The sequence below is a fragment of the Neospora caninum genome, chromosome VIII (genome assembly GCF_000208865.1).
Source record: "Neospora caninum Liverpool complete genome, chromosome VIII".
NCBI classification, from domain to species: Eukaryota; Apicomplexa; class Conoidasida; order Eucoccidiorida; family Sarcocystidae; genus Neospora; species Neospora caninum.
In genome coordinates, this window is record NC_018395.1 from 294,104 (window position 1) to 320,976 (window position 26,873).

At 60.7% G+C, this 26,873-nt stretch overlaps 1 protein-coding gene across 1 annotated transcript; it reads left to right on the plus strand.

The window, feature by feature from the left end:
• Nucleotides 1-4,624: 4,624 nt before the first annotated feature.
• NCLIV_030460 (putative protein kinase (incomplete catalytic triad)) lies at nucleotides 4,625-23,106 on the plus strand (the record flags this gene model as incomplete). Its single annotated transcript, XM_003883242.1, has 10 exons — nucleotides 4,625-11,181; nucleotides 11,552-17,273; nucleotides 17,530-17,675; nucleotides 18,046-18,580; nucleotides 18,827-20,235; nucleotides 20,655-20,771; nucleotides 21,064-21,352; nucleotides 21,861-22,040; nucleotides 22,416-22,511; nucleotides 22,783-23,106. 10 exons carry the CDS (start codon nucleotides 4,625-4,627, stop codon nucleotides 23,104-23,106), a joined length of 15,375 nt encoding a protein of 5,124 aa, XP_003883291.1.
• Between the last annotated feature and the right edge of the window lie 3,767 nt (nucleotides 23,107-26,873).

The following is a 26,873-nucleotide window of genomic DNA, read 5'->3' on the forward strand; positions in this document are numbered from 1 at the left end:
TCGTGATCCTTGGAGCTTAGAAATCGGAGGAGGCGACGTGGCCGCTGAAATTCCAGAGAAGGAACAGTTCGAGAAGGCCCCCAATGGACAGACTGCAGTTGTGTCAGGAGCCGCCCACGAAGAGAAGCCAGTTGACTCGGCTCGTGGTGCCAGGGGAGCAGAGGAAAAGGAAGAGACGACGCGCGGACGAAGCGGAATCGGCCGAAACGGCGAGGAAGACAGCATGGCCGCTAAAGGGCCATGCTGCTTTTCCGTTGTCCGTGAACTCGCGATCCCATGGTTTCGCTCGCGGTTCTCCTGGACCTCGCGCGCCTGAGTCTTTTTTTCTTTTTCTTGCGCAAGGCCCGTTCGAGAGAAAGAAGCGACACACGCCGAGGTGGCTTGGGTCGCCTGCTGAGGTCGCGCCCGGCAGCCCCGCGGCTTGGGAGCCCTGATCGCGACGGGCCTCATGGCGGAAGAAGCAACTGGAAAAACCCCTGAGAGCCGTCCGCCTTGCAAAGGCAATTCGCTTTCTCGTCTCCGATGCTGAGGAAGTCCACAGACCGAAGGGAGAAACGGAGAAGAGCAGCGGAGGCTGCTGCGTCAGGGAAACCGGGCGAGGGGTTTCTGGAAAAGACCGCCTCAGGCCACTGTGGCAGGCAAGGACAAAGCAGCTACGCTTTCTGTGGCGAGCAGTGAAGGAAAACTCTCGGTTCGATTTTCGCTGGCCGCTGATGAAGCCGCTGCCCTGTGCGCACCGAGGGCGGACCCGCGAATGGTTTTCTACGCGGTTTCTTGAAATTCACGGACTGTGTTGACTATCGACGCACCAGAGGCCCCTGCGCCCATGCACGGCGGTGTTGTTGTACACAGACACATACTTGTGTGCAAAGGGAGCAGAAAGAGGAACAACCGACTGCGTTCAGAAAGCGGACGTGTTCACTGAGTGTCGAACTGAGATGAGTTCGATTGTCCAAACTTTTGTCGCGAGTGTGCGCGTGCGGGGCTTCTTCTGGTGTCGCGCATGCAGCGGAACAAGGACACCTGGCGGCGTGGATATGGAGAGAAGGCTTGCCAGGAGGATACGACGGGTGAAGGAAAACAAATCTTAAGTGAGTGAAGGGAAAATGCTCTAAGCAGGAGAAGTGTGCTTGAGGAGAGCAAGGAATTTGGAGCAAGATAATCATCGACAGACGCAAGGAACCGGCACCGCGAACAAAACGCATGCACCCTCTCTTGCCAAGTAGTTCTGCCCCAGACCGGCGGCTGCTGCCGCAAGGCCCGCGAAACGCGCCACAGTTTTTGTCCGACAGTGGAACACCGGCCACCTACTGGTCGGCCGCTGCAAGGTCAGATGCTAGAATTGATGTAGAGATGCGGTTAGGTATGGATGCCGCTCTGTAAAGAGTGGTCACATGCGCATAGATCTAGGCACTTTAGATACAGGGAGACACAAAGACTCCGGGAGTGAGGACACTCACCGGGAAATTGCGGAACTGACGGAGTGGAGGATTGCTGTTTTGCTGTGAGTTTAGCCATGTGAGTGTTCACGTTTGTTCCGCTGTTCCGCGTCGCCTACGACGGCACCACTGTTGTCGGTTTGAGCCGGCGACGAGTGCCGGCAGTTCGGCCATCCAATCTCCAGCCTGTGACGATGGAACCTCGCATGTCCGCCACTCCACTGTACTTACTATGACGATGGCGCCTCGTATTTCCGCCACTACATTGTACTTACCATGCAATTATCTTTTTCACAGGGTAAGCAGGTGAGAATTCCCACAACCTTGATGGCGTCCCAGCCAACGGGAGCCGTCATCCGGCTGTATGGACACTCGAGAGCCGAGCTCACCGCGGCCGGCAAGCCTGGCAGTCCTCTCTCGGCACTGTTTTCGAAAAATTCGGAACAGAAAACGATGCTTTGTTGGGCAGCGGCCTGTCAACAGGTCTGGAAACCCTGCTGTATCTGCACGGCTCCGGATCGGCAACTGCCGCCTTGGGAAGCCTTTCTTACTGTGGAGTGTGTTCCTCCGTGCTGATCCTGTAGTGCTAGTGAGAGCGTGATGTGGAGAAAACAATCTAGTCGTTACTAGAGGAGGAATGTGGTCTCTCGCCGTGCAGCTGTCATAACTGTGCAACCAAATAACGAGAAGTATGTCTACGTAACCCGTAGGAAGCAACTTGTACTTGTTGACCCGGTAGACACACGAGTAGAACATGGCATTTCTTCCACAAAGTGAAGTTTCCATGCCCCGACCGAGTCGCAAACTACACACTACCTGGACTACTGCAAGTGATTGATCCTGTCCACAGGGAACAATTTGTAGGCTGTGGGAGCACTGCATGAGCTCTATTGCCGCAGACGAACTGTTCCCTTTGAAGCGCGTGGACGAAGTGGTCTCTGCCGAGCGGCGGGGCTACAGGCACAGCATAAAAACCCAAAAAAGGAATGCTGGTTGTGGCTCGTTTCGCCGTTCTACGCCATTGGCACGATCAAATGAATTGCCGCTGCAACGGTGCTGTTGTTGTAGATTTTGAGCACTGGCGTGTACACGCCAGCACACTCGGTTATAATTTTGCACTCAGAGAGGCGGGGCCAGTCGCCTGAGTCTCAACGGCCACAGCGCGAGAAGTTGTCCCAGGTTGGCTTACCGCTGGAGGAAAACCCTTACCCTACCTGGAGAAGCGAGTCATCTCTTAGATTCCCCTGTTTTTGTCTTTTGACGCGTTGCACCCCCGTGTTTTGGCTAGCGACTTGCGGGCACGTGAAACGCACCTGCACACTATCAGCTCCTCACTGAGAAGAACGCGACAAGTGAACCAGATGGTGAAAAACGTTTAGACCCGTTTTAACGGGCGTCTTTCTGTGAAATTAATGGGGCGTCTCAGAAGGCTCCTCGCGGCTACACCACTCGCCTGCCTTCGAGACTCTCCAAGGACTCTTCGGCAACTCTCTAGCGTCACTTCTGAGCTGTCCTTGCTTGCGGCGTCGATTGCTTCTTGTCTCCGCGTACTCGTCGGGAGTCCTGCAACTGTTCGGCTGGAGGGTAAGCGGTATCTTTTTCCGCCCTTTACTTCTGCAGGCGGCTCCGTACCAACAAATATTGACGCTACGCTCGGTCCAACCTGCTATGGGGAAAGTTCGTGTGTGGTGTTGTGAAGAAAAGGTGAGTTTCCGTGGCGTCGCTTCTGCGCCCGCTTCCGAACCCCACCACGCGAGGAGGGAACACCGCTTTGGGTGGGTCCGTATACAGACCGCCTGGAAGGGAGAGCTGCTAACCGATTCTTGCATTTATCTGCGAGCGAGGCGCGAACACGCAGGACTCGGTGAAGTTCAGCGCGCACGTGGAGGACTGCGCCACTTTGCGTCCATTTTCACCTTTTCTCGGTCTGACTATACCCGGTCGGCGGACCCGCAGTCCGAAAATGAAAAAGAGTGTGTTCTCACTCGCGTCTGCTTTCACGGGGGAAATCCAGTTGCCTCTGAGGGAAGGGTCCAACTGTCCCTGGCGCGTTTCTTTCGCGCGGGTGCCTACTCAGCTTTCAGAAAACTAGACACTCCATGACGACGTAATCGCAACTCTCCAGAAAAGTAGTGTGCACTGAAGGGAAGAGAGCGGGACGCGACAGCGAAACGTTGAGCTCGCGCTACACTCCCGGCCTGCTTCCCATTGTTCCCTTGTTTTTGTCTCACTAGAATGAGTACTAATGAAGAAACATGTGCGTGTTTTCACCAGCTGTCGGTATTGCGCGGCAGAAGAGGCATCCGTGACATTTGCTTTCGTTTCCGTTCCGCACTGCCTGGTTTTTCGCCTTCGTGTGTCTGCAGGGTTCTGTGTGGCTCTCGTGCAAGAGTAGCCGTTTTTTCGCTGGTCCGCTGGGTCCACGGTGTTCGTCAACACCAAAAACCTGCCTGTTCCGAATGTCTTTTCCCAAGCGTACATCCTCTTTCTTTTATACCTTGGGTTTCCGACGTGCTTTTGCGAAACACGTGTCTCCCGATGTTCCTGCAGTGCCCTAGGTTGGCTCTGGACGGGAATTTGTCCATCACGGGAAATGAGATTCCCCTGCATGCGCTTTGCTAGCACCTCCGCTCTCCGGGTGTCGGTCGCTGTTTCGTCTTCTTTCACTGGCCTCCCCGTCCCCCCCGCTGGCTTCTCTCTTATGCGCGTCCTGTTCAATATCCGAAAGCTGCGTCTCCTTCCTTTTCCATTCATCGTTTCCGAACGCTCCCTGCAGGCGCATTGTTCACTGTGGCATGCGGCGTATCACGTGCGTCGCGTGCCAGTCCACATCGTTTTCGTTGGTCGTCCCCAAATTACGGTAGCTTCTTTCCCTTTTCCTCCCTCAGTTCCTCCATGGTCGCTGCCTTACTGTCCTCCTTTTTCCCCATTACAGCCACTCCCTCGGTCGCTTCGAAAAGGGTGTGCCGGTTGACAGGCACTTGGGAATCGTCCGGCGATCTTCCCACGTTCCCCGACGCGCTCCCGGCCGTCATGAGCCTTCTCTCTTTGTCGTCAAACTCCCCCTAGGTCCCACACTTTCTTGGGTTTCTCCCCTGCACTTGTGTTTCTCTTCTCATTCCCGGGTTGGGACGGAAGCGGGCGGCGTCGACTCTCGCGGTTCGCCACTCGTGGTTGCCCGAATCATGGTCCCGTGGAGTCATCCTAGCGGTATTGCCTTTCGGTTTCTCTCTCTCCAATATCGAAACACTCCGGCCGTTCTTTTCCCCCGTTCAGCGACAGAAGAGGACCGCGACGTACCCGTTCCCCTCTCGCGGTCATCTCTGCAATTGCATGCGGCACTGCTGCCACTTGAGCATGCAGGAGAACACGCACTTGTGTTGAGGCCCCGCATCGCGGCTTTTCGGTCCGCGTCACCTTTTCGCCGTGACACGTTCGGTCTTACCGTTTTCCACGGTCCAAGGGGGAAGGAGAAGCGGAGAAGGGGGAGACACACGATTTTCTGCGGTCGAGGAAAGCTGAAACCGCCAGCTGTGCGGCCTCGGCGCTGCCTCGCTGGCCAAAACAGGAAGCTCGAATTCAACCCTCGAGGTCAGGGGACCTCGTGGCTTCTCCCTAAGAGGAGAGTCGTATTTCGACGCAGTTTGCTTCCGAAACGCGTGCGTCCAGGACCGGCTGCTGCGCATCTGCGGCCTCCCAGACACATTGGACCACCCGTTTCCTTCCCGTTTTCGCCCTCGGATGCAGTTGCTGTGAGGTGTCCTTGGCGTCGAAGTGAAACTGCTCGTGCGTTTCACTTCCCGCTCCTGTGTCTTTCGTCTCGACAAGACATTCAATGGTTCCAACGAGTGGGGACGGAGTGTGGCCACGGGAGCTCGGGGAGCACACGCCTCTCTCCTTTCTCGACTTGTCCCTGTCTCCAGGTGCAGCCGGAGAAGACGAAGGCTTTGTCGGAGAGCGCAGCGCTCGCTCGTGCCTCACTGCTTTCGTTTCCGGCCGCCCCCCTCTCCGCATGCAGACCAGGGACGTTTCCGTGGCAAGCACGTTGGAACGGGCAACACGCTGGGCCTCTCGACCGGCACCGAAAACACCTCGTCTCTGTCCCGGCGGGTTCCCGGTTTCTAGACACCGCAGCCGTGACAGAGAGGAGGCAGCGGAAACGACGCATGCTGAGGAGAGAGCGTTTCGGTCCTTCAGTTGAATTTGGCGTCTGCTCAACAGAACTTTCTCCCCGAGAGTCTCAAAGGAGGCGGAGGGAGACGCGTTCCTGCATAGTAGTCTGCGTGTCGTGTCACGGGTTCGTCTCCCTCGTTTTTCTTGCGTACGTCGCTGTCTCGCGTGTCCCCGATTGTTGTCGCCTGTCAAAGAAAAGAATCCTCTCCTCGGAGGTCTTGTTTGTCTCCCTCGTCCATCGCCATTCTGCCTCGCTTGGATGTGCGACAGGCCTTTTTCGTCGAAGCGAGGACGCAGGATTTTTAGCGGACTTGCGCGGTTCTCGTCAACGGTCTGTGGCCTTCTTTTGTCAAGAACGGGGAGGGAAACCAAAGTTTGTTTCGGCTGAGCTCGTGAACGCGAGGGACCACCTCCCGGTGTGCGCGATCTTTCCGCTTTCCCCTTTGGCGGCGGGGCCTTCGTCTCTTCTGTTTTCGTCTTGCTCTTCCCCCCCTTGGTGTGCACTGCCGAGGACGTGGTGCGCCAGTGCATGCGATTTCTGCCCGAGAAAATCGCGGCACGCCACGTCCCTAGCCGCGACCGCCGCGACCGAGACAAAACCTCGTGCCGCCTCTTCACACGTTTTGGCTCATGCAAGCGAGGTGGCCTCCGTCGTCTGTGCGCGCGTCCGTCTCGCTTCGTTCCGCTCTTCAGTTTTGTCTCTCGACCTCCCTGTCGATGGCACGACTGCCGCACAAGTTATCAGAGCTTCCGCCCTCCCGCATTGTCTTTCTCCCTGCTCGCCGTCTCGCCCCGCTGCGTCTGCTCTCTTCCCTGCGCTTCCCCACGCACGGATAAGGAAATCGATTTTCCGCTTTTTTGCTTGGCAAGCACGAGCGCGAGGCGGGGTTTCAGAGAGCCGAGACTCCCTCGCACCGCCGGTTGCGCTGGAGATCGTTGGTTTCGAAAATCCGGAAGCAAAACGGGTGAAAGAGGAAGAGAGACAGAGGCGAATGACGGAAGCGCCGCAGGACAACGGATGGTCCAGGCCACAGCCGTCAGTAGCTGCCGGTGTCATGCCAGCTGTCTGTTCTCCGTCGTCTGACTGTTTGCTGGCTGACGGGCACGGCCCACGCGTTTCCTCTTTTCGCTTCCCTCCCACGCACTCGGGTCTTCCGGAGGCTCGCATCACGGAAGACACAGACGTTCCGGACGTCTCCTCTTCTCCCTCTTCGTTTTCCGTCGATTCGGTCTCTGCGAGCGCTGCATGCAACCACGCTCTGCGGCGCCGGAAACTTCCGTCCCGGGGACTCAAACGCAGCCTGGCCTCTCTCTGGGTAGGCAACGGCTGCCTTCTTCTCTGTCTTCTTGCTGCTCTTCTTCTCCCACAGCCGGCGGGCGAACTCGACGGTGCAGGAACTCGGTGGGAGGGGGGGGAGGAGCCGGGGTTCAGGTGCCGCGTCGCTAGCTGCGGCGGAGACAGCGGACCGGCGAAAGACGGAGGGCGAGGCCGTGTCGCCTTCGCGGTGGACAGCGCACGAGGCAGCCTGGAGGAGACAGCTGGACCGCCGGCAGCGAGTGGCGGGAGACACGGGGGCAGAGCGAGAGGGGGGCGGGGCGCGTGTGGAGGCGCTTTTGAGGCATCCCCTCTCGCCCATGCAGATCGCAAGAATGTGTCCCTGGAGGCGCTGGCAGTGACCGTTTCGTCTTTAGAGAAAGCAGAACCTCGCGACGCACCGCCTTGTTTCCTCGCGTCGAGTGACTCTTTGTCTCGTGTCTCTTCGCGCCCCTCGTGGCGAAGGGGAACGGGGAGCCTGTCTTCACAGGGCGAAGAACCCCATCGAGACTCGGCTTCTGGAAAATCTGCTCAACAGAAGAAGACCGACTGCCGGAGAGCAAGGCCGAGCATGGCCCGGAAGGATACCGCCGGGGCACGTGCCCGACCTCGGACCGCAGCGGACCGAGGGGGTTCCCGAGAAGCGTTTCCTTCTTTTTCCTTGAAGGGCGACCGACTCCTCCCATCTCTTCTTTTCTCGTCTCCTCTCCGCCACTCGCCTTTGCTCTCTGTGCGTCCTGTTCTCGCCCACTCGCTGTCTTGCCCATCTTTGTCTTCAAAACGCCGGGGCAGACCGACAGCACGGCAGGATCATGAGGTGCCAGCGTACGCGCTCCCTGTCTTCTCTCTCCTCCACTCGCAGCCTCGCGACATGCAGCCCAAACACGCCCGCGCCACAGCAGATCCGGGAGGGGAGTTTTGCGCCGCTTCCGCGCCTGCCTCTTTGAACCTCTCCCCGTTTTCGGCGCTGTTTGACCAAGACGAACGCACACACGCCCTGCCGTGCCGATCCGTTTCCTGTACCACCATGTCACCTGCGGCGAGCGCAGTTCCACCCGCCAGCCGCCGGGAGCTCTCGGAGCCTGAGGGACGAGGAGGAACAGGAGACGCCCGTTCGGCTCCTCCGCCCGTGCCGAGTGCGAATCTGTCTGTCTCTCGCATGCATGCAGATCTGGAAGTGCCGCGTCCCGACCCGTCCTCCGGTGACGGTTCTTCCGTGGCGAAAGCAGGCGCCGGCTCACCTCGTGCACCTTCGTCTCTGTTCGTCAACGACGCTTCCAGCAACAAAACGCCGTTCGTCGCGCTTCCCGCTAGGTCGCCCACCCCACACGGGCCCCGCCAAGGCCGAGCGCGACTGCGGGATGCAGGCAAAGGAGACAGTGGCGCCGAGAAGCCGCAGCCGGCCTCTGTGTCTTTTTTCTTGGGGAGAAGCAGGAGGGTCCGGATGCGTGCGCAGACGCGCAAGGGATCCGACAGCCAAGGCGGAGAGAGAGAAGGGGAAGAAAGTCAAGGAGCAAGAGATGTGGGAAGCCGAAGCAGTGCAGTCTTTCTCTCGTCTCTCCGCAGCGCTAGCCGTCACCGCGGGGTCGTCGCCTCGCTCTCGCAAGCGACATCAGTTCAAAAAGCGTTTGTAGAAAAAGACACGTGTCGCGAATCTCTCCGAGGACCGGCCCCGTTTGTGGGGTCTTTCCACAGTGCCAGGTGTATGTGTGCATCGAGAGGGGTGGATGCGCCAGGGAGGCTTCGTTCGGCCTGCGCGGCGGGCGAACGACAAGGTGCGCACTGCTGTGGAGGGGAAGGCGGAGGTCGAGGACAGAGAAGAAGGAAAGGACGAGGCGATTCGAGTCAGACCAACGGAAGGCCACGTCGGAGCAGTGCAAGCGAAGCGCCGAGGGCGTCGAATGCTTCACATTCAAGTAACCGTGAAAACAGAGGCGAGGGGGATCCTTGGGGTGCACAGACACCGCGCGGCACCGAGGCCACACAGACTGGGGCCCCGCAGGAATCCTCTGACTCTTATCCCCAGTTGGTTTCGAATGTAAGACGCGAGTGCCTTTCCGAGGGCGAAGCAAGTCGTGAATTCTCCAGTCCCCCGTCATCCGCCTCCTCACTTTCGCACTCGCACGGCATCCCTTCTTCCTCTACCTCTTCAGGCAGCCTCGCACTGCACCACCCTTCTGCTCTTCCTTCTTCTCTGCGGTCGGCGACTTTCTCGCCACAGCTCGCCGCAGTTGTTGCGACGGCTGCGGCGGTCGTCCGTTCGTCCTTCCCAAATGTCTTGCATGCGTCGGCTGTCTCTTCGCCGCCCTCGCCAGGCCGCAGCGATGAAGGGGGCTTTCCAGGGGAGTCTCGCGCGCTGGCCTCTCTTCCGGAGCGGAACGAGAGGCGAGCAGAGACAGAAGATGAGACATCGGGAGACGCGATGGAGAGGACGCGAGCGTCTCCGGCAGTTGAGGATTCCGCACCCCACACGGCGACCTTCACGTCGAGGAACGGGGTCGGAGACAGCTGGACGGATCGCCCAGATCTCGCTCATCCTGCTGCCTTTTCCCCCTCTGGCGTCTCGTCTGCCTCCTTCGCTTCCCCTGTCTTCTCAGTCGAGACTGGAGGGGCTTCCAGTGATCAAGGTTCCCACTTGTCTGTGTTGGAAGAGGAGAGACGGCTCGCGAAAGAGTTGCGTGGGGTGCAACGGGAAACGCGAGGGCCAACGTCCCCGCCCGCGCGTCTTCTCGCGGATTCTCCTCTTCTCTCCGCTGAGGCGGCTTCGCTCTCCGATCCGCGACTCGCGCCTCCCGGGCGGGCAGTCTTTCGAGATTCGTCTCTCGAAGGGCGCGAAGCCCAGATTTTGGAAGCGGAGGACAGGCTGTCGTCCGCCGGGTCGTCTCAGCCCGCCTCCGGTGCCGAGGCGCCAGGCACGCCCCGTCAGGCGTCGCAGACGCCAGGAAAGACAGGAGTCGTGCTCGGGTTCGCTGCCTCTGAACCTCTGGCTGCTCTTGACCTGCGCGACAGTGGACGCGAAGAAGAGAGAGCGACGGTTGAGCGCGGCGCAGGCAGCGGCATTCGGACGCCGAAGAGTCAGCACGAGACTCCGGAGACGCATGAAGCGCACGAGAGTGGACAGGTGGGCTCCAGTGCGTGGTCCACTGTCTCAGCTGCTGCGCCGCCTGTTGCTTTGTTTGCGGCGTCGTCCTCGTCGATTGTGCCCCACCACGCGACGGGGTCGGCCGCGTCGCGGGGGCAACGCGAGGAGAGCAGCCGAGGGCAGCCCGGAGACGCGCCCGAGAGCCGCCTCTCTTCTCCGCCTTCGTCGCTCCTCGAGGACCGGGAGCGAGGCGGCCGCAGAGAAGGCGACAAGCGCGCGCTCCAGAGCCTCATTGTGCTGTCCATCACGGGCGACTTGTACCACGTGACGACGAACGGATCGTTTGTTTGGCAGCGGAGTCTCGGCTCTTCCCTGGCGACTGCGTTCGACCTGGAGCCTCTGTCGACTTCCTCCGATGACGAGCCGCGACTCGAGCGAGGGGCGTCTTCGCAGGGGCGAGGAGACAGGGGCGAGGCGCACAGAGCAAAGAGTCCTGGAGAGAACGTGGGCGAGGGTCAGGACCGGAACGGGGGGAAGGTCAACGTGGAGGGGAAAGCGACCAGTGAACTCGCGCAGACGGGGCTAGGCCGCAGGCTGTTGCCTGCGCACGACGGCAGTCTCTTCTTTCTCGACGACGACGGATCGCTCACGGCTCTCCACGTGAGCATCCCCGAAGTCGTCAACCACCTCCCCTTCCAGGCGCCTCTCTTTCCCCACGTCTATTTCACTGGCGAGCGCGAAGTGCGTGTGACGGCGCTCGACCTCGAGACGGGCCAGCCTATCGCGGGGCGCCGGAGGCCGGTACCCCGCGGGAAGTTCGCAAAGCGGCGCGGCCGCAGAGACGCGCGGGGGCGCCGAGCCCGCAGGGCGCACGCGCGGGACGCGCAGCGACAGGAAGGACGCGACAAGCTGGCGGCCCGCGAAGAAGTCCACGTCCTCGACGACGGCTCGCGGCGGGTCCGCAGAGACCGCAGTCGAGAGCAACCCTTCGTGTTTGAAAGCCTGTCGCTCGCGCCAAGAGCCGACGACATCGAGGAGACCAAGCCGCAGGAGACGCAGGAGACTTCGGACGAAGACAGCGAAGAAGAGTCCGAAGACGAGCCCCGGCAACTCCAGTTCGGCGTGACTGTCTGGAGGCTCTGGGCGGTCGACAACAAAACGCACACAACTCAGTAGGTCAACTGGACAGCCACACCGCTTTCCTGAACGCCGCTGCGTGTGTGCAAGACCCGTGAACGCTCACCGTTGCTCAGCTGCATGCATCAGACAGAGGGCGCAGGGGACTGCCTGTGTTTGAGGGACTGCCTGTGCGTGAGGGACTGTGTGTGTGAGGGACGAAGAAGGGAGTACGGCCGAATGGTCCTTGGGAGCAGGAGCACGGCTTCCAGCTCTACGCACGTGCGGTGCCTGCACAGGGGTGTCCGGCGAGTGCGCGCGGGTCCGAGACGCTCTGAGCGCGGGGTTTGCACGGGCGAGGCTGGTGGGGGGCAGGTTTTCCAGTGCCGCTTTCCGCGCTTGCTTTTTGGTCTGTGCTTTCCGCAGGTGGGGACTTAAGTGGGTGGAGGTCGACGCGCTGGGCTCCCTGGCGGGGCCTGGTGCAACTCCGAGCTCGATGGTTGCGCATTTGCGGAACATTCTTCGCGTGGACGACGACAAGTTGTATCTTCTCCCGTCGCCCTCTTTCTCCTCGCCGTTGGGGCGCGTGTCGGAGGCGAAGCCTGCAAACGCAAGGTCGGGGCCAGAGAGGTCGCGAGACTGGGCGTTTGCCGGTGGCGCGTCCGCGGCGACTCCCGAGGAAGAGCGGCTGACTCAACTCCACGGCGCCCGTCCGTCGGCTGCGTCCTTCCCGCCCTCCTTCGCGCCCTTCACGTCGACCTCGACTCAGACCTCGGCGCCTCTCTTCCTCAAATTTCCTGCACCAATTGCGGCAGTGTACGTGGTGGGGCCGCCAGGCGGCGAGGCCGAGAGGGTGTTCGAGGCTGCGGCTCCTGCAAGAAGCGAGGGCGAGGAAAGCATCTCCCAAGACTCCCGCGTCGTCGTTCTCTCGGAGCATGAGGACGGAGGCGAGAACGGGCCGCGCGCCGCTGCGGAGCGCGTTCGGCCGTGGGGCGGAGACGCGGGAGACACAGGGCGGACCGGAGACACAGGACGGAGACAGCGCGGCCCCGCGAAGTCTCGCCGAAAGGCCGGGACAGTTGCCCCTCTGGTCACCTTGGAATGCATCGTCCGGCAGTGGGGAGGAGGCGCGTCAGCTCTTCCTTTCGCCTACGTCCCGTCCCACCATCACGCTGTGCGAGGGGACCGAGAAGGCTTTCCGTCCTTTCCTTCCTTCGCGTTTCCGTACCCGCCCCCGAACGCCGCGCACGCCTACGCCTCGCTTTTGCTCCCGTCGATGCGGGGACTGGGCGGCCCTGCGCCCTCCCTGGCCTCTCATCCGCTTCCGCCGGGGGCCTCGGGGCTCCTGCTGCCTGCGAATCGGCAGGGCCCGGGATTCGACGCCCTCGTGCTGCGAGACCGGAAGAGCAGAGAAGTTGCGTTGCCCGCGCCGCCAGCCGTGAACTACTTGGAAGACTTGAAGGATCCGCCGGGCGAGGACGCGCATGCAGGCGGTCAAATTCAAGAGGCGGGGAAAGGCCGAGTCCAGGCGTCTGGGGACGGCGGGCGATCCCACAGTCTTCTGCCGCCGTTTTCTCTGCCCACGTCCCTTGCGTCGTCTTCCCTCGTCCCCACCGAGGATCGCTCCCCCCTCTCCGCTGCGTTTTCTTCCGTGTCTTCGTTTTCTTCCGCACCCTCGGCGGCGCGTGCAGCCGGCAGTCAGGGCGTCGTCTCGCCGTACATGTTGCACAACTTCCGCGCCCCGGCGCCGGTCCAGCCCGTCCGGCTCTCCCACCCCGACGCGTTTTCTTCGCAGGTGACGCTCTCGGGCGACTGGGGGAGCTCCGAATTCTCTCTCGATTCGCGTCTCCAGACAGAAGGAAGCGGCGAGGGGCAGAAGCAGACGCGGGGCGAAGGCTTCGGCGAGGAAGAGCGCGGCGACAGCGGGTCACTCGCTGCTCTTCCGGACAGACAGGGGCTCAGTGCAAATAGGGCGAGAGGCGAGAGAGAGACAGCCGGGAAACACAGCTTGCTTTCTCCTCCACTGGGAGAGGAAGGCTGCCGAGACGGGGGGGAGCAGCGCGATTCGGACCCGCAAGGCGTGCCGGAGGAGGAACAGAAGGGAAAAGAGGCACAAACGAAGACAGCCACGGCTGCATGGAGCAGCGTCGAGCGGTCGAACGCCGCCCCGCGATTCGATCACCAAGAGGAACGCGCGCCCTCGCAGACTGTCGGGGGTGGAGCCCTACCCGACGACCACGGGACGCTCGCGCCGCCCCTGTACGGGGTTCCGCCCTCTCAGCTTCCGGCTTTGTATGGAGCCTTCGACGCGGCTCCACTCTCATTTAATCCCGTCCTCTCGCCTGTTCTCTCTATGCTGCGGCGGTGGGTAGGCAGGCTGGCCCGGCCCTCGTCGCGCTTCTTCTCGCTTCCTCTTCTCTCTCCTAGGTTCGACGGTGTCGACCGGGACGCCTCGCCCTTGCGACCCGAGGACAGCGTCGCTGCGAACGCACGGAGACAAACGGAGGAGACAGACCAGGCGACCGTGTGTGGGGTGGAAGACCGTGAGGCGGCGCCGCGCAGCTCCGCCCTGTTCTTCCCCTCTGCTTCCCTGAACTTCTTATCGCCCGCCTCGCCTCGCTGGCTCACCCCACACGCGCAGGCTCCTCCGAACTACGTCGTGTCGCTGCGACCGGAGACACGGCGAGGCGACCGCCGCGAGTGTGGGGCAGCGGGGCGCCGAGGGGCCTCTTCCTTTGAGGGCGGGCCCGAGCCGCAGGCGTCTCCCGAGGCGCCGGCCTCGTGGGATCAGGATCCGCTCCTCGCTGCAAGCTGGACGACGCGAATTCTCTTCCTCCTCGCCGCCGCATCTTCGGTGCTCGTCTTTCTTCGCTTCCGAGGCGTTCTCTCTGGCGCGCTGGCCGGGGTTGTCGCTGTCGTCTCCGTCGCCGGAGGGCGGCACATGTGGCGACAGTACACCCGTTTCCTCCTTCTTCTCCCTCCACATCTGCGATCCCTCGCGCCCTACTCCGAGGAAGACGGACTCGACGCGGAAGAAGAGCGAGAAGGGGACGCTTCTGTCGGGCGTTGCCCGATGGGAATGCAGCCAATGGAGGCAGAGGAGAGACGTAGGGCAGGGCCGAAGGGAAACGAGGAAAGCCGCCACTCCAGTGGGGGTGCGGCGCGCCCCGGGGCGTGGAGCGGCTCTTCCGATCCGGTCCCGCTTTCTCGCCCTCCTTCTCTCCCTCTTCCTTCGCCGGTTTGGGGGACACCGCTGACTTCCAACACGCCCGGGACCAAACATCTCGAATCTGAGCATTTCCCAGCCTCGCCCGTCGGCGCGAGCGCACAGAGTGTTTTGTCTCCGGCGGCGCGCGCCCTCGAGGCCCGGGAGGCTCCAGGCGGGCGCTACGCTAGTTGGGCTTTTTCCGGCGACGAGACGGGTCTCGGGCCCGCTGACGGGGCGGGGCCCAGTCGTCGGACCATGAGTGCGACCGCGTGGACAAGCGAGCGTCCAGGTCGCGGGGAGGCGTTGCCGTTGGAAGACGACCAGAGATGTCAGGACCGTAAATTTGAGGGGGGCTCAGCTTCTCGCGGGGCGACAGAGCCAGCACCTCTGCCTGCCCTGACAGGGGACTTGGCGGACGACATGAAGAGACTCGCGATGGCTTTGGAGAGCAGAGCGAGAAACCACGACGGCGGCCCGGAAGGCGAGAGCCGAGGAGACAGTGGCAACCAAACGCCCATGTACAGCTGTCGAACGGCGTCGTCTGCGTCGCTGTCATCCCAGGAAGAGAGCGAGCGGCAGAACGGACGCGAACCCTTCGGAGACACGCCAGGCCGGGGGCCCGCAACGGCGGCGGGGTCCGGTCTCCAGATTCCTGGTGGAGACGATCCTTTCCTCCGTCCGTCTCTCCGCCCAGGCCGCGCCGTGGAACAGCCTTCTCGAGGGACAGCAGAACGCGAGGGCCTGGGCGACGGCCCTGGGGCTGCCGGGCACCCGCTGCCGTCTGGCGAGTTTGGGGTCTCCGCGTCGGGCTCCGACCTTGCTGCGGTCGCGCCTCCGCCAGGCGCGCTGAGGCTGTTGCCCCGGGAAGGCCAGGCGCGGAGGAGTTCGGACTCGCCCGTCCTCCAGACTTTGTCGCTGTTTGCGTTCCCGGGGCAGGGCGACGTCCGGTTTTACCGGAAAGGCAGCTCAGCAGCTGCAAGCAACGGGGGGGCTGTAGAGTCTTCGTTTGTCGCGACGTCAGACGAGAAAACGCAGCAGAGCGCCCGTCTCCCGTCACACGGGCTGTCGGGGTCTTCCGCGGTGGACGTTCCAAGCGATGATTTTGCGCCGCAGTCGCCTTTGGCGGTTTCTTCTTCTCGCTCCACCGGCGAGCGAAAGTACCGTGCGCGAGCCCCGTCGTCACCGTGGGAACTGACAGGAGACCGGGTGCAGAGCTCGCCGTTCATGGCAGGGATCCGCGCTCGGGACGTCGACGCGGCCTCGATTCTCCCGCAGCCTCTGGAACCCGCGGGGCTTCCCAGCCCTCTGCCTGCGTTGCCGGACAGGGCGGACGCGTGGCGCGGCGCTCGCGGGGAGACAGGCTTGCTTCCGGGAAGGGCCGGAGCGCCAGGAGACATCCACCGGAGCGGATTCGGGGGGGCCGTCGAGGGGCGAGGCGGGCGCGCCCTGGGGGCCGGGGAGGACTCCTGGGAGCTCAGGGGTCCTAGGAGCGCAGAAGGCGACGAAGAGCGGCGGGGAGTGAGCGAGCACGACGATGCGTCGGCCTTGGGTTCCGGCGGGAATCAGGGAGGCGAGAGACAAGTTGAGAGGCAGACCGCCACTCCCATCTACCTCCCTGGAGGCCGCATGGGAGGCGGCTCCACCGGGGAGAGTTTCAGCACAGAAGAGTGGCAGAGACTCATGTTCCGACGAGCAGGCCGACGATGCAACTCTGTGGGCCAGCTGACAGCGTATGGCGGGGGACACTTGACGAGAGGCGACGGGACCTTTCCCCGTGCGGGTTTGCCGAACCCCGTGCATCCTGCCCCGTCTTCCGCGGTCCCCGTCGCCGAGGCGGGGTTGACGCCTCAGAGCGATGTCCTCCCGGTCCGGCCTGGGGCCGCGGTCCTTTCGCCTCGCTCGCGAGTGCTGATGGACGATGAGAGACTCGAGAACAGTGGGCTGAGTTTAATTCGGCAAGAGGCGGCGAGGCTGCTTGCGGCCCAAGCTTCAGGCGAGTTGCCTCATCCTGGCAAAGACGTCGACTCCGCTTCCTCCAGTTCGCCCTCAGTGAGAGCTTCGCCGTCTCCACCTGCGACCGCTCCTCTTCTTCCCGCGGCCGTTCACGAGGCGACTCAGGATATCCACGCCGTCAGTCTGCCGCCGGGAGGAGACGCCGAGGAACGTGCGGGCCCAGAGAATGGAGGCCAGGCGCACGCCTCAGTCGCGCAGTCTCCGACCATGCACCCTTCGCCGATCGGACGCCCCGGAGGCTTCGCCCTCAACGTGGACGAGGCACGCAGAGGGTTGCGGTCGCACGCCGAGGCCCTAAAGGCGCTGGAGGCACTCTCCGGTGTCACGACAGCGTACGTCGGAAGCGCTGCAGGCAGCGTAGAGTCTTCGTCGAGCAGCGCGACCGGATCGATTCCCACCGCGGGAAACGACGTCGCTGGCCTCCTCGGTCCTTCCGGACTGCCTCTCACGAGCGCCGCCAGGCTGCTGTTGGAAGCGGGGGGAGACCCCACTCGCGTCGAGCAGGACGGCAAACCGCTCAGAGTCGGCGGCGCGGGGACGCAGGAAGCCCTCGCGGCCGCGGGCGCAGCGCGTCGGGGCGACGGCGGGCTCCGACCCACGGGTGCTAACGGAGGGACAGAGACCAGGGAAACGGAAACGGGTTCTGTGGAAACTGCCGAGTGTGAAGAGGCAACCGCGGCGGCGCTGCCGCCGCCTGCCGCGCTGCCAGTTGACGGGGCTGGAGCGACCGACGTCGGCGTCGTTCGGGCGGGGCCGAACGTTCCCCAGGTCGCCGTCGTGGCGCCGTCGTCCCCAGTGCCGACCAAGATCGACCGCGGCATTCCGCCGGACTCGAGTCTAGCCAAGCTGCTGGAAAACGGACGCTTCGAACGGACCTTCAGCATTCAGAAACTCGTCGGCCAGGGCGGCTTCGGCGTCGTCTATCAGGTAAGGGAATCGACGAAATGTTCAGGACAGTGCCCAAGACAGGTGCACCGGACGGGCGGTGTACATACACCCGAGGCTGGTAGTACCCGCGACTGGGCATGTACACGTGCATGTACACCGGGAGTGTGCGTGCAGCCACTGGGGCTGTTTGTGGGATGCTGGGTCCACATCGGCCTCCGGATCGGCGGGTTCTAAGCTGAACCGGGACGTGGAAGCGGTCTCGGACTTTTCTGGTCGGGTCCATTTTTGTGTTCAGGTGCGCCATCTCTTGGAGCCGGGCCATCCAATCTACGCCGTGAAACTCATCCTGCTGCGTCTTTCCTTGAGTGAAGATATCTCGCTTCGCAGGGATTTCCGCGAAGTAGCCGCCAACCGGGACCTCTACTCCAAGCACGTCGTCCGGTAGGCTTCAGAAAACGGCAGTGTGTGTGTGTGTGCTGTCTTTTTCTTCCTTGCGTCCTTCGGAAATGCGTCGATCAGCGGCACTGCGACGTGTCTCCCTCTCTCTGCCCGCGTATAGTGTGGATGCGCAGTTTCATGTCGGCTCTTTCCAGCTAAACGAGCTTGCCTTTAGAACCGCCTATCCGTCTACCTCTCTCCTCGCTGCGTTCGACGCGTGCGTTTGACGCGTGCGCTCGACGTGTGGGTTCGACGTGCGCGTTCGGCGCGTTTCACTCTCTTCACTCCGGTCGCACGCCACCCCTCGTGTCCGGTTTCTCCGATTCCAGTCCCTCAACAGAGGAGTCCTGCGTCTCCTTATCTCTGTTTCCAGCTACTACACGTGGTGGTGTGAAGAGCCGCGTTTCCTCCCAGTCGAGTCGCTCGGAGGCAGCCGCGGGGCGTTGACCGATCGCCGCGTGGACAGCTCTTCAGCAGTCTGCGACTCGGGCCCTCCGGCGTCTGCGGGCGTCACCACGTTGAGCATCTCGCCGGTGCAACAGGACAGCGCGCGTTTGTCGAGCAGTCACTGGACCGGGCGGGACGGACGAGAGGCGCTGCCACGAACGAGGGCGAACCGTCGCGCACTTTGCGAGGCCTCTGGGAAGGACGCGGGGCGAGGACGCGGGCGTGACCAGTTGTCCTCGAACTTCCTGGCGTACTACCAGCGGGAAGAGTACAAAAGGCTCGCAGGTCGTCGCGGGCGACAAACACCGAATCAGGTGACGGTCGACGTCGATGGATATCCAATGGAGTCTTCCGCCAAGGCTGCCCGAGGCTGGAGCTCGAGCGACGCCACCAGCCTTGCCAGTACGAGCACCCGACGGCGCGGAACGGCTGAGGGAGATGAACTCATCGCCAGGTCACAGGTGCGTCTGCAAAGAAAGACAAGGCGGGGCCTAAAATGCCTGATCCGTGTCCAGCGTGAAGCCGAAGTCGCCGGCGGCTGGTGACTGGCGCCTGCTTGCCTTGAAGCGCACAGCCACGATTCGTGTCTGTCGTTTGTTTGTCGCTTCTCGTGCGGCCGAATTCGCGTGTCTTCGCGGCGAAGCGGATAGGACTCTTTCACGTCGAAACTGCATGCGGTCGCTTGCGTCTCTCTGCGCTTGGTGCAGAATTCTCGCCCGTCTTTGGAAGCCAGAGACGAGGTGCTGGAGCGGCGGCGCCGTGGTTCGTTCCCTGTCGTGTCTTCGCGGTGCATGCGCGACGGGACTCTCTTGTCCGCGGATCTCCGAGAAGACTCTGTGGGGTCCTCCGACGCTTCCGAGTCGCCAGTGCGGAGTGCGTCGGCCGACGAACGTTTCTCGAGGGAGGACGGCAGCGAGAGAAGTCGCCGCTCGTCTCTGCCCGATCCTGTCCCGTCCGCCAGCTCGTACCGAGACCAGCGAAGGCGTTCGAAAGGCGAGAATCCCCGCCCGCGCCGCTCTTCCTTGTTCTCTCCTGGCCAGTCAGAGCGCGTACGCAGGCGCGCGACCGACCTCGGAGGCGACGTGCGAGCCGAGCGAGGCCGACGAGGATCGGACAGCTCCTGCACATCGGAGGGTAACGCAGACCTTTCGTCTTGGTGTTCACGCTGTGACAAGCAGAGGGCGGGGCGGCCGCAGTCGGTTCCCTCTGCGACGAAGCGCAGGCGAGCGTTCTCGATTCCGGCTTTGAAGGAGCGCCAGGAGGACAAGGAAGACGAATCCTTTCCCTTTTGGTTTTTCGAAGAAGACGAGGACACCTTCTTGGGCCACGGCCGGAACGAGGAAACGAACGGCGGGCGTCCCGCGGGCGCACGCACGCGCGCGCACCGGCTTCTCTGCTTCTCGGGCGACTCGTTCTCCGACGCGGAGTGTACATACACCAATGCGGGTCCAGACGCGTTCTGGGGCGACGCGCGCGCGGGGCCGCGGTCCCTGGAGGCCGCGCCCGGGTGTACCTGCCGGTGGACGAGTGGCGAGGAGACAGACGGCGCGGGTGAGAACGGGAAGAGGGAGAGACCGGCAGGAGCGCGAGACGCGGCGAAGCGCAGAGGGAACAAGCGAGAAGGTCGCGAGAGGCGCGGGAAAGAGGAGACGCGAAATGCGGAGCGGGCGAAGGAGACGCTGCGTGCGCGTGCGCAAGAGTGGAGCGGACCCGATGTCTCCTTCGACATGAATTGTTACCTGAACACGCAAGAGCGAGACATGATTATCTTCGAGGATGGAAACAGCACAGAGTCGCATCCCTCGGCCGCTTCCGGATCCCACGGCCCTGGCGCGTCTCTCGGAAACCAAGGCAGACTGTCGCCGTCCACGAAAGGACGCGCCTGCGGTGTCTCCGGGGGCAAGCGGATACCGGAAGGCAAAGCGAAGACGGAGGGTTCTCTCGGCAGAAGGGAAGGACGCACGCGAAAAGATCTGCTCGAGGCGTTCCCAGCGGAACTCGCGAAGGTGAAGCGCAATGGTCTAGAACCCCCCGCGAAGGAAACGCTGTATCCGGTCGTCCTTCTCATCCAGATGGAAATGTGCAACGGCGTCACGCTGCGCGAGTGGCTGGAGAGGTGAGGCGCCTCTTCTCTGCTTTCCCTGCCTTTCTTTGTCCTCCCTGTCGTGTGGCGGTCGCGACGCGTGTGCGGGGGGAACGTCTCGCTTCGCCCTCGCGTCTCGCTTCGCCCTCCTTTTTCTGTTCGGTTTCGGTTTTCGGCCGTGCAGCTCCACCGCCCCTCTGGTCTCGCCGTTTTGCGCGGCTTGGGCACTCGCGTGCCGAGTCCTCTCTCTCTCTCTCGGTCCGGTCCCGTTTTCTGCGTTTCGTCTGTGGCGCCACCTGTCGGCTCCTGTCTGTGTCTCTGGGCGGTGCGGATCGGCCGCGCTTCTCGGGGCGTCTCGTGTTTTCTTCCTCGCGGACTGCCCCAGCGCGCGAGCCGCATCTGGGGACTGCGCTCGACGGCTTGTCTGTCGCGTTCCTTTGCGTTCTCCCCAGGAAGGACAGAAGCACAGTCGCCATGGGCTTTGTCCCCAGCAACAAAAACCGATGGCACTCCATGGAACTCGAACTCTTCAAGCAGCTCATGAAGGGGATTCGCGACATCCATGAAAGGTAGGGAAAATCACGAAGCTCCAAGGGGGAGCAAGAGAGACAGGCAGAGACCGAGAGGCCAGTGCAGGGAGGCAGAGTCCCGGTGAAGCAGATGTGTATAGATGGGTAGACGAGAGCATTCAAGAGAGCACGAGAGGGTCGGGAAACGCGATCGCTTAGACCGCGAGCGGCTGCGATAAGCGACGACGGAAACAGCCACACAGTGCGTTTCTGAAGCACTTAACTGCCGTGCGCAGATTGACCCGTGTGTCCTGGACATCCTTTGAGCTCGATTCTGTTCTCTTGTGTGCAGAGGCATTGTGCATCGCGATCTGAAGCCCGAGAACATCTTCGTGGATCCCAACACCCTGGTTCTGAAGATCGTCGACTTTGGTTTGGCGAAATTCATTCAAAGAGAAAACACAACCGGCAGCGCGGCAGCGGGAGGGCCGTCTGCGACCGGCGCTGTGGAGGCTCTGGGAGTCTCTGCGGTGCCAGGCGAAGGCCACGAGATGGCTGGGGACAGACATCGAGAGAAACAGAGACAGAAAATCAAGGGACTCCTCGCGAGAGCACGCCGCATGGGCAAGAATATGGAAATGGTAAGTCACGTATAGCCGATATATATATATATATATATAGGTATATATAGGTATATGTGGGTATATTTTTTAAAACTCCAGGGCATGCGGAAAGGTATACAAATGGTACGTACCTCTTGCCATGAATACAACGGCATATGGATCAAACGTGCAACGTGAAGACGGTACAGGGACACGGAATACATTGACAGTGTCTCGAACATATTTGTACGGATGTAAATCCGAAGGCGGTATGCAGGTGCACGACATTGCATCCCTCTCTACGCGAGGCCGAAGAATTGAGAGAGAACGCGGCGAAAAGTCTGGCGACGCGGGGCGAGAGCGGAACGGAAGAGCCATCCGCAACGGCGTGTAGAGGACTCCAGTCGGGCGAGGAAAAATGCGGGGATCACAAACCACCCTGCGAAACACGAGCATGCGGAGACAGAGTATGGCCGGGGTTCTTTTCTTTTCGGGTCAGCATGGAAAAGAAGAGAGGATGCGCAACTCGTGTGTGGTTTTTCTGCAGTCGTATAAAGGAGAGGTGATCGGCACTCCAGCGTATGCAGCTCCGGAAGGAGGCGGCCTGTGCGACGAGAAGGCTGACATCTACTCGAGCGCTCTGATTCTTTTGGAACTTCTCTGTCCCCGTTTCAATACCGTGATGGAGCGAGTCAAGACACTCGAGGACTTCAAGACGAACTACGCTGTAAGTCACCTAAAAACGAACTCAGCTGTGGCGCGGACACTTAGATATACATCCATATATGTGTGCTTGCACATACTCGTGCACACACTCGCATATATATATATATATATATATATATTTGCATCTGTGCGTGTAAGAATGTAGTTTGTGGAGATGCAGAGAATCGCGTGTATGCGTAATGTATGGACAGCGGCGTGGGAGGAGCGGAAGTGTATGTACGTGTCCAGTATCGTCGTCGAATGGCGGCAGAGTCGTGCAACTGCTGTGGTCCTTCGTGGTCCCCTTTTGAAACGGGTTCGGAGTGTCTCTTACTCGGATTGCTGGAAAAGGAGACGGGAGTCCAAAGCGGCTTTCCTCTGTCTCGTTGCTGTTCAGGTGCCGGAACACATTCGCCTCCATCTGCATCCGTGGTATCTCCTGATGAAGGAGATGGCGCGGCCGGAACCTCAGCACCGGCCGTCGGCTTACGCGGTAGGCGGCGAGACGCAACGGGAAAACGCGTGCACGCTGCGTGGGGGTGGTTGCGCGGGAAAGCACGCAGCGTTGTACCTAACTGCATTCTCACCTTTAGAAGCAAAGGTTTCCACTGCGAAGGAGCTCCAGTAGCGAAAGGGCGTCCAAGCACAAGGTGTGTTTACAGCTCACTGTACATCCACGCCCGCTTGGGGCCTTGGCGGGCAGAACTGAGCCCCGTGGAGTTGAAGTGTGCATCGCTCTTTGCATGTTCTTCTGTTCCCCACAGGTGCTGAAGCACGTGAAGATGTTGTTGACCCCGCCTCCAGGCGATCTGCAGTCTCAGCGGGTGATGCTTCTGTATCCTGACCCTGCGTCTCCGCAACTGGGTACCTCGTCGTCTTCCGCTGCGCTCGCCTCTCTTCTCCCGTCGTCTTCTTCCTCGCCGGGTTTAGAGCCGTCGGCCTTTGCGGCTGTCGAGCCTCCGGCCTTCCCCGCACCGGTGGAGCGCGCATCGCCCTTCTCGTCTTCTTCATCGTCGGCGGGAGCGGTGGAGAGTCTTTGTTTTTCTGTGCAAGGCGATCGTGAGTCTTCATCGGCTGAAGAGCCCTAACGGTCGACAGACCGCTCTTGGGGCGTCGTCTCTCGACGGTGGCTGCGGCTCGGGGCAAAGTTGCGAGGAACGGGGAGGTATGTGCCGTCGCAAGCGCCTTGGTGTGTCGCGTTTTCCTGGGAAGAACGGCGCTCTGCGCCGAGTCTGCGCATTGCACATCTCGTTTTATGCCCGCGCTTTTTCTTTGCCACCAACGGATGAGAAGAACCTCTCTGCGAACGTGCGCGACGAGGGAGGCTCCGGGGTTTAGGCGGTCGAATACACACGAAGCCCGCACGCGGTGAAACAGCGTGGAGGGGAGTGTCTCCTTTGTTTGTGCGCACAAGTTGTCGATCCGCAAGTGAGCTAACACCCAGCCGTGGCTGTAGCGGTGTCTCGCAACCCCGCCCGCGATTCTGCTTGCACAGTCGTTACGCCTGTACGTGCCCCCATTTGTGCGCTGGTCTGCGTTTTCGGTTGAGTCCGGTGGAGGGTGGCAAGTGGAAACGGAAAAAAAAGTTGCACGGCATCTGCAGCGAAGTCGACAGACTTCATCCGACGGAGGGCATCTGAGCGGATTCGCACCGGATGCTTCCGCAGAAAAACCCGGGCCATCAGCTCCCAGGAAGATGAACAGCTGCGCTGACGGTCCTGTTCGGGGCGGGATCTGTTGCAGCCTCTCTCAACTCGTTTGTCCGTACCGGTACGAAAGTTCCAGGTGTACCAGTCGGATGCAAATGTCCACATTTGTGCGTATGCGCGTCTCGGCGCGATGAAAGGTACTCGGAGGCCGTGGGGATACACGTCTGCTGCGGTCATGGCGTCGCACACCGTGTGTTTGTTGAGCACACCCTGCGAGCTGCCATGTGCTCGTGACGGCGTTACACATCCGCTACTTTCTATCTCTAAATATAACGGTCGTAGCGTCTGCCTTCCTGGCCACCGGACTCTTTTTATGCCTGTCCCCGCATATATATATGCGCATGCGTGCATATGCGTCGATTTATATATATATATATATATATATATATATAGTTGCATCTGTGGGTCAAGTGTCCTGTAGTTGTGCATGTTGCTGGCTGGGGGGAGAACAGGTTTCCACGTTGACCCTCTTTGGGGACCTCGTTGCAGCAAGTAGAGGAAGACTCGCAGGTTAGACCTGCGTGGGGCGCGCCTGCCAGTCCTGGAAGGTGGCGAATCCATGCATCCCGTCGCGCCACAGGTCCGAGCGCTGTCTCGTTTGTTGCGGCAAGCATCAGAATGGTTTTGTATATATGCGTGGTTGCATGCGCTTTTATTTTTATGTATTTGCAAGGCCTTTTTTGAGGGAACCAGTGCACGGGAAGAACGTGCCACCCGTACGCGCATCTGAGGCGGTCGCTTGTTCGAGGCTGGGAGAAGCAAGAATTGATACCGTGTTCCTACTCTAAAAGGGGTAGTGTGTTTTTTTTTTGCCGGAAGCAGTTTTTGACGACGGGTAGCAATCGGGCGAGAACTACAGATCATAAATGCCTTAGCTGAGTCCTTTTGGAGTCGTACCAAAAAAGGAAATGGAAGGATTTACCTCCGGCGCTTCGCGATATGGGACAGTCAGGAGCTTTCCCCTATCTGTCCTGAACGCACATGTGCAGGTGTGCGCGAGTAAATCGTCTAGTCCGTCCGCCCTTTCTTCGTCACAGTCTTGTGTCTTTCACTTGCTTGGTAGCGGGGCCGTCCTTTCTTTGAAGGAGACATACAGGAATCAGTTTGCCATTCCTCACGTTTTGCTTCCTGCATAGTGTAAGAACCCAATTCTCGCACGAGCGTCACCGCGTCGCGGGTTTTTCCACACGGCCTCTTTTGTATTGGGTCTTTGAAGGACTCCGGACTCGGGCATGCATAACTAACCGAGCAACAGGGAAGGATTGAGAATTAGCTGGGAGGAGAGCCGCTTCGAAAAGCAGACGCAGCGAACGAACACTTGGGGAAAGGAAAAGCTCATGTAGATGCTAGAGAAGGCGGCAAGAACGTCTACGAAAGACGTAAACGAGGGAAACTCCGCGGTACCTCGATCGAAGCGCAGCGCTGGTTTTGTCTCCTTTTGGTGCTTTCGGCGAAACAACGGACAGTCCCACGAGCAGAGAACATGACATTCCGCATCGAGAGGTTGGGACCAATCTGGCTCCTCACGAAGTTCTGTTTGCCTCCGTGTTGGCTGTGGAGGTATGTACAGGAAGAGCGTAGCCAATCAGTTTTTGTTAGAATATCTGGTTTTTCTGTCTTTCGACACACTTTCCTCTCCATCTTCTGCGTCGAGTTTTGTGTCTACCTGAGCTGTTACTGAATCCGTACTGATCAGAGAGCCGCATCGACTCCGCGATGGTCAACTTCATAAGAAGAAAGGAAAGGGGTTAACAGAAAACCAGCAAATCTGACTACTGTAGCTGACACCCTCGGCCCCACGAGCTCGAACCCGGTCCCAGCATCCCCGTTTAGACTTGACGCACTTGCTCTTGTGTCCGGCGTCAGCTGTATCCACCGCGTGATCTCCCATCTGCCGTATGGCGTCCCCGCCTCCTGCACTTGGCGACACTCGCCAATTCGTCTAGTGCCTCCTGCTCGGCTACCCGAGCCTGCCGCAACAGGACGGGCTATAACGCTCGTCTGGGTTCCGGCAACTCGGTCCAAGATAGGCTTCACTTGAGTTGCCTTTGAAGACTGGATTTACAGGACTTTCCTCAGGAGAGTCACCATGCTGCCTCAAAACAAGTCTATCTGACTTAGTCAACTGGACCGTGAGCGAGTGCGTGGACAGCGGCTCAACTTTGTGTTTGTGTGGGCGGTGCGAAATGGGCAGAATGCGTGCTGCTTCTCAATGTGTTGTTTTACAGCGGGAGCAGATGCGTGCGTTTCTGCCTGATGGGTGCTCCCGCCCTCCGGCGCGGGTCATGTTGACGCAATTCCACTAACTTCTCACGGGGTTTCCTAGCCCGAACGAACCAGGCAACTGGAGGACACACAGTTGAGGGGTCGGCTTGGCTCCGTCCCTCGCTGAAGGTTTTTCGTCCGAGCCACGGAGTGTATGTACACTGGCTTCCTCCTGCCGATTCAAACAGGAACTCTCTCGGGAACGCCAGTTCTCCGTTTTTCACCTGCCGCGCGATCCCTCATTCGGTAAAATACAAGCCTAGGTCAGTCAGCACAGCTCACCGCAGCACGTGCTGTACGGTTTCCCCGCTCGCGAAAACATTTGCCCTGGACAGCGGAATCCGAGAGCGGGTTTCTTTGCACCGTCCCCCCGAGAGCGGCTAGGAAAGAATGGACAACAGAGACTGGCGTGTTTTTGTCGCAAAGTGTGTCAGCTGCAGTGCTGGAAGCGACTCGTGTCGTGTGTGATGGTTCCCTCTAATCCGCAAGCCGCGTCACATCCAGCCATCTGCAACACCCTCCTTGCCCCTTTTCGTGCGTCTTTCTCCTGGCGTGTCGCTTTCTGTGAGGCGGAGGTCCCATGCTGCTCAGTCCCGCTGGTGAAACCCGGCCGGGAAGCCAGCCCCGCGAAGTCAAGTCCCACGGACAGCCGTTGCTTGTTCCGCTTTTCAACTTTTTTCGCAGGGTAAAGTTTTTTGCGTTTTGCGGCTTCTTCGCGCACTCTGCAGTTTTCCGCGCCGCGAAAAATGTATCGCTAATTGTATGGGCACCGTCGCAGTTTTTCTTGTCCACGACATCCACTGCACGAGTGCCTAACCCTACACTGCGGTTGCAACTGCTGCTCGGGTGAGTGAGTCTCCCTCGATCCGCGCCTCTCCTTT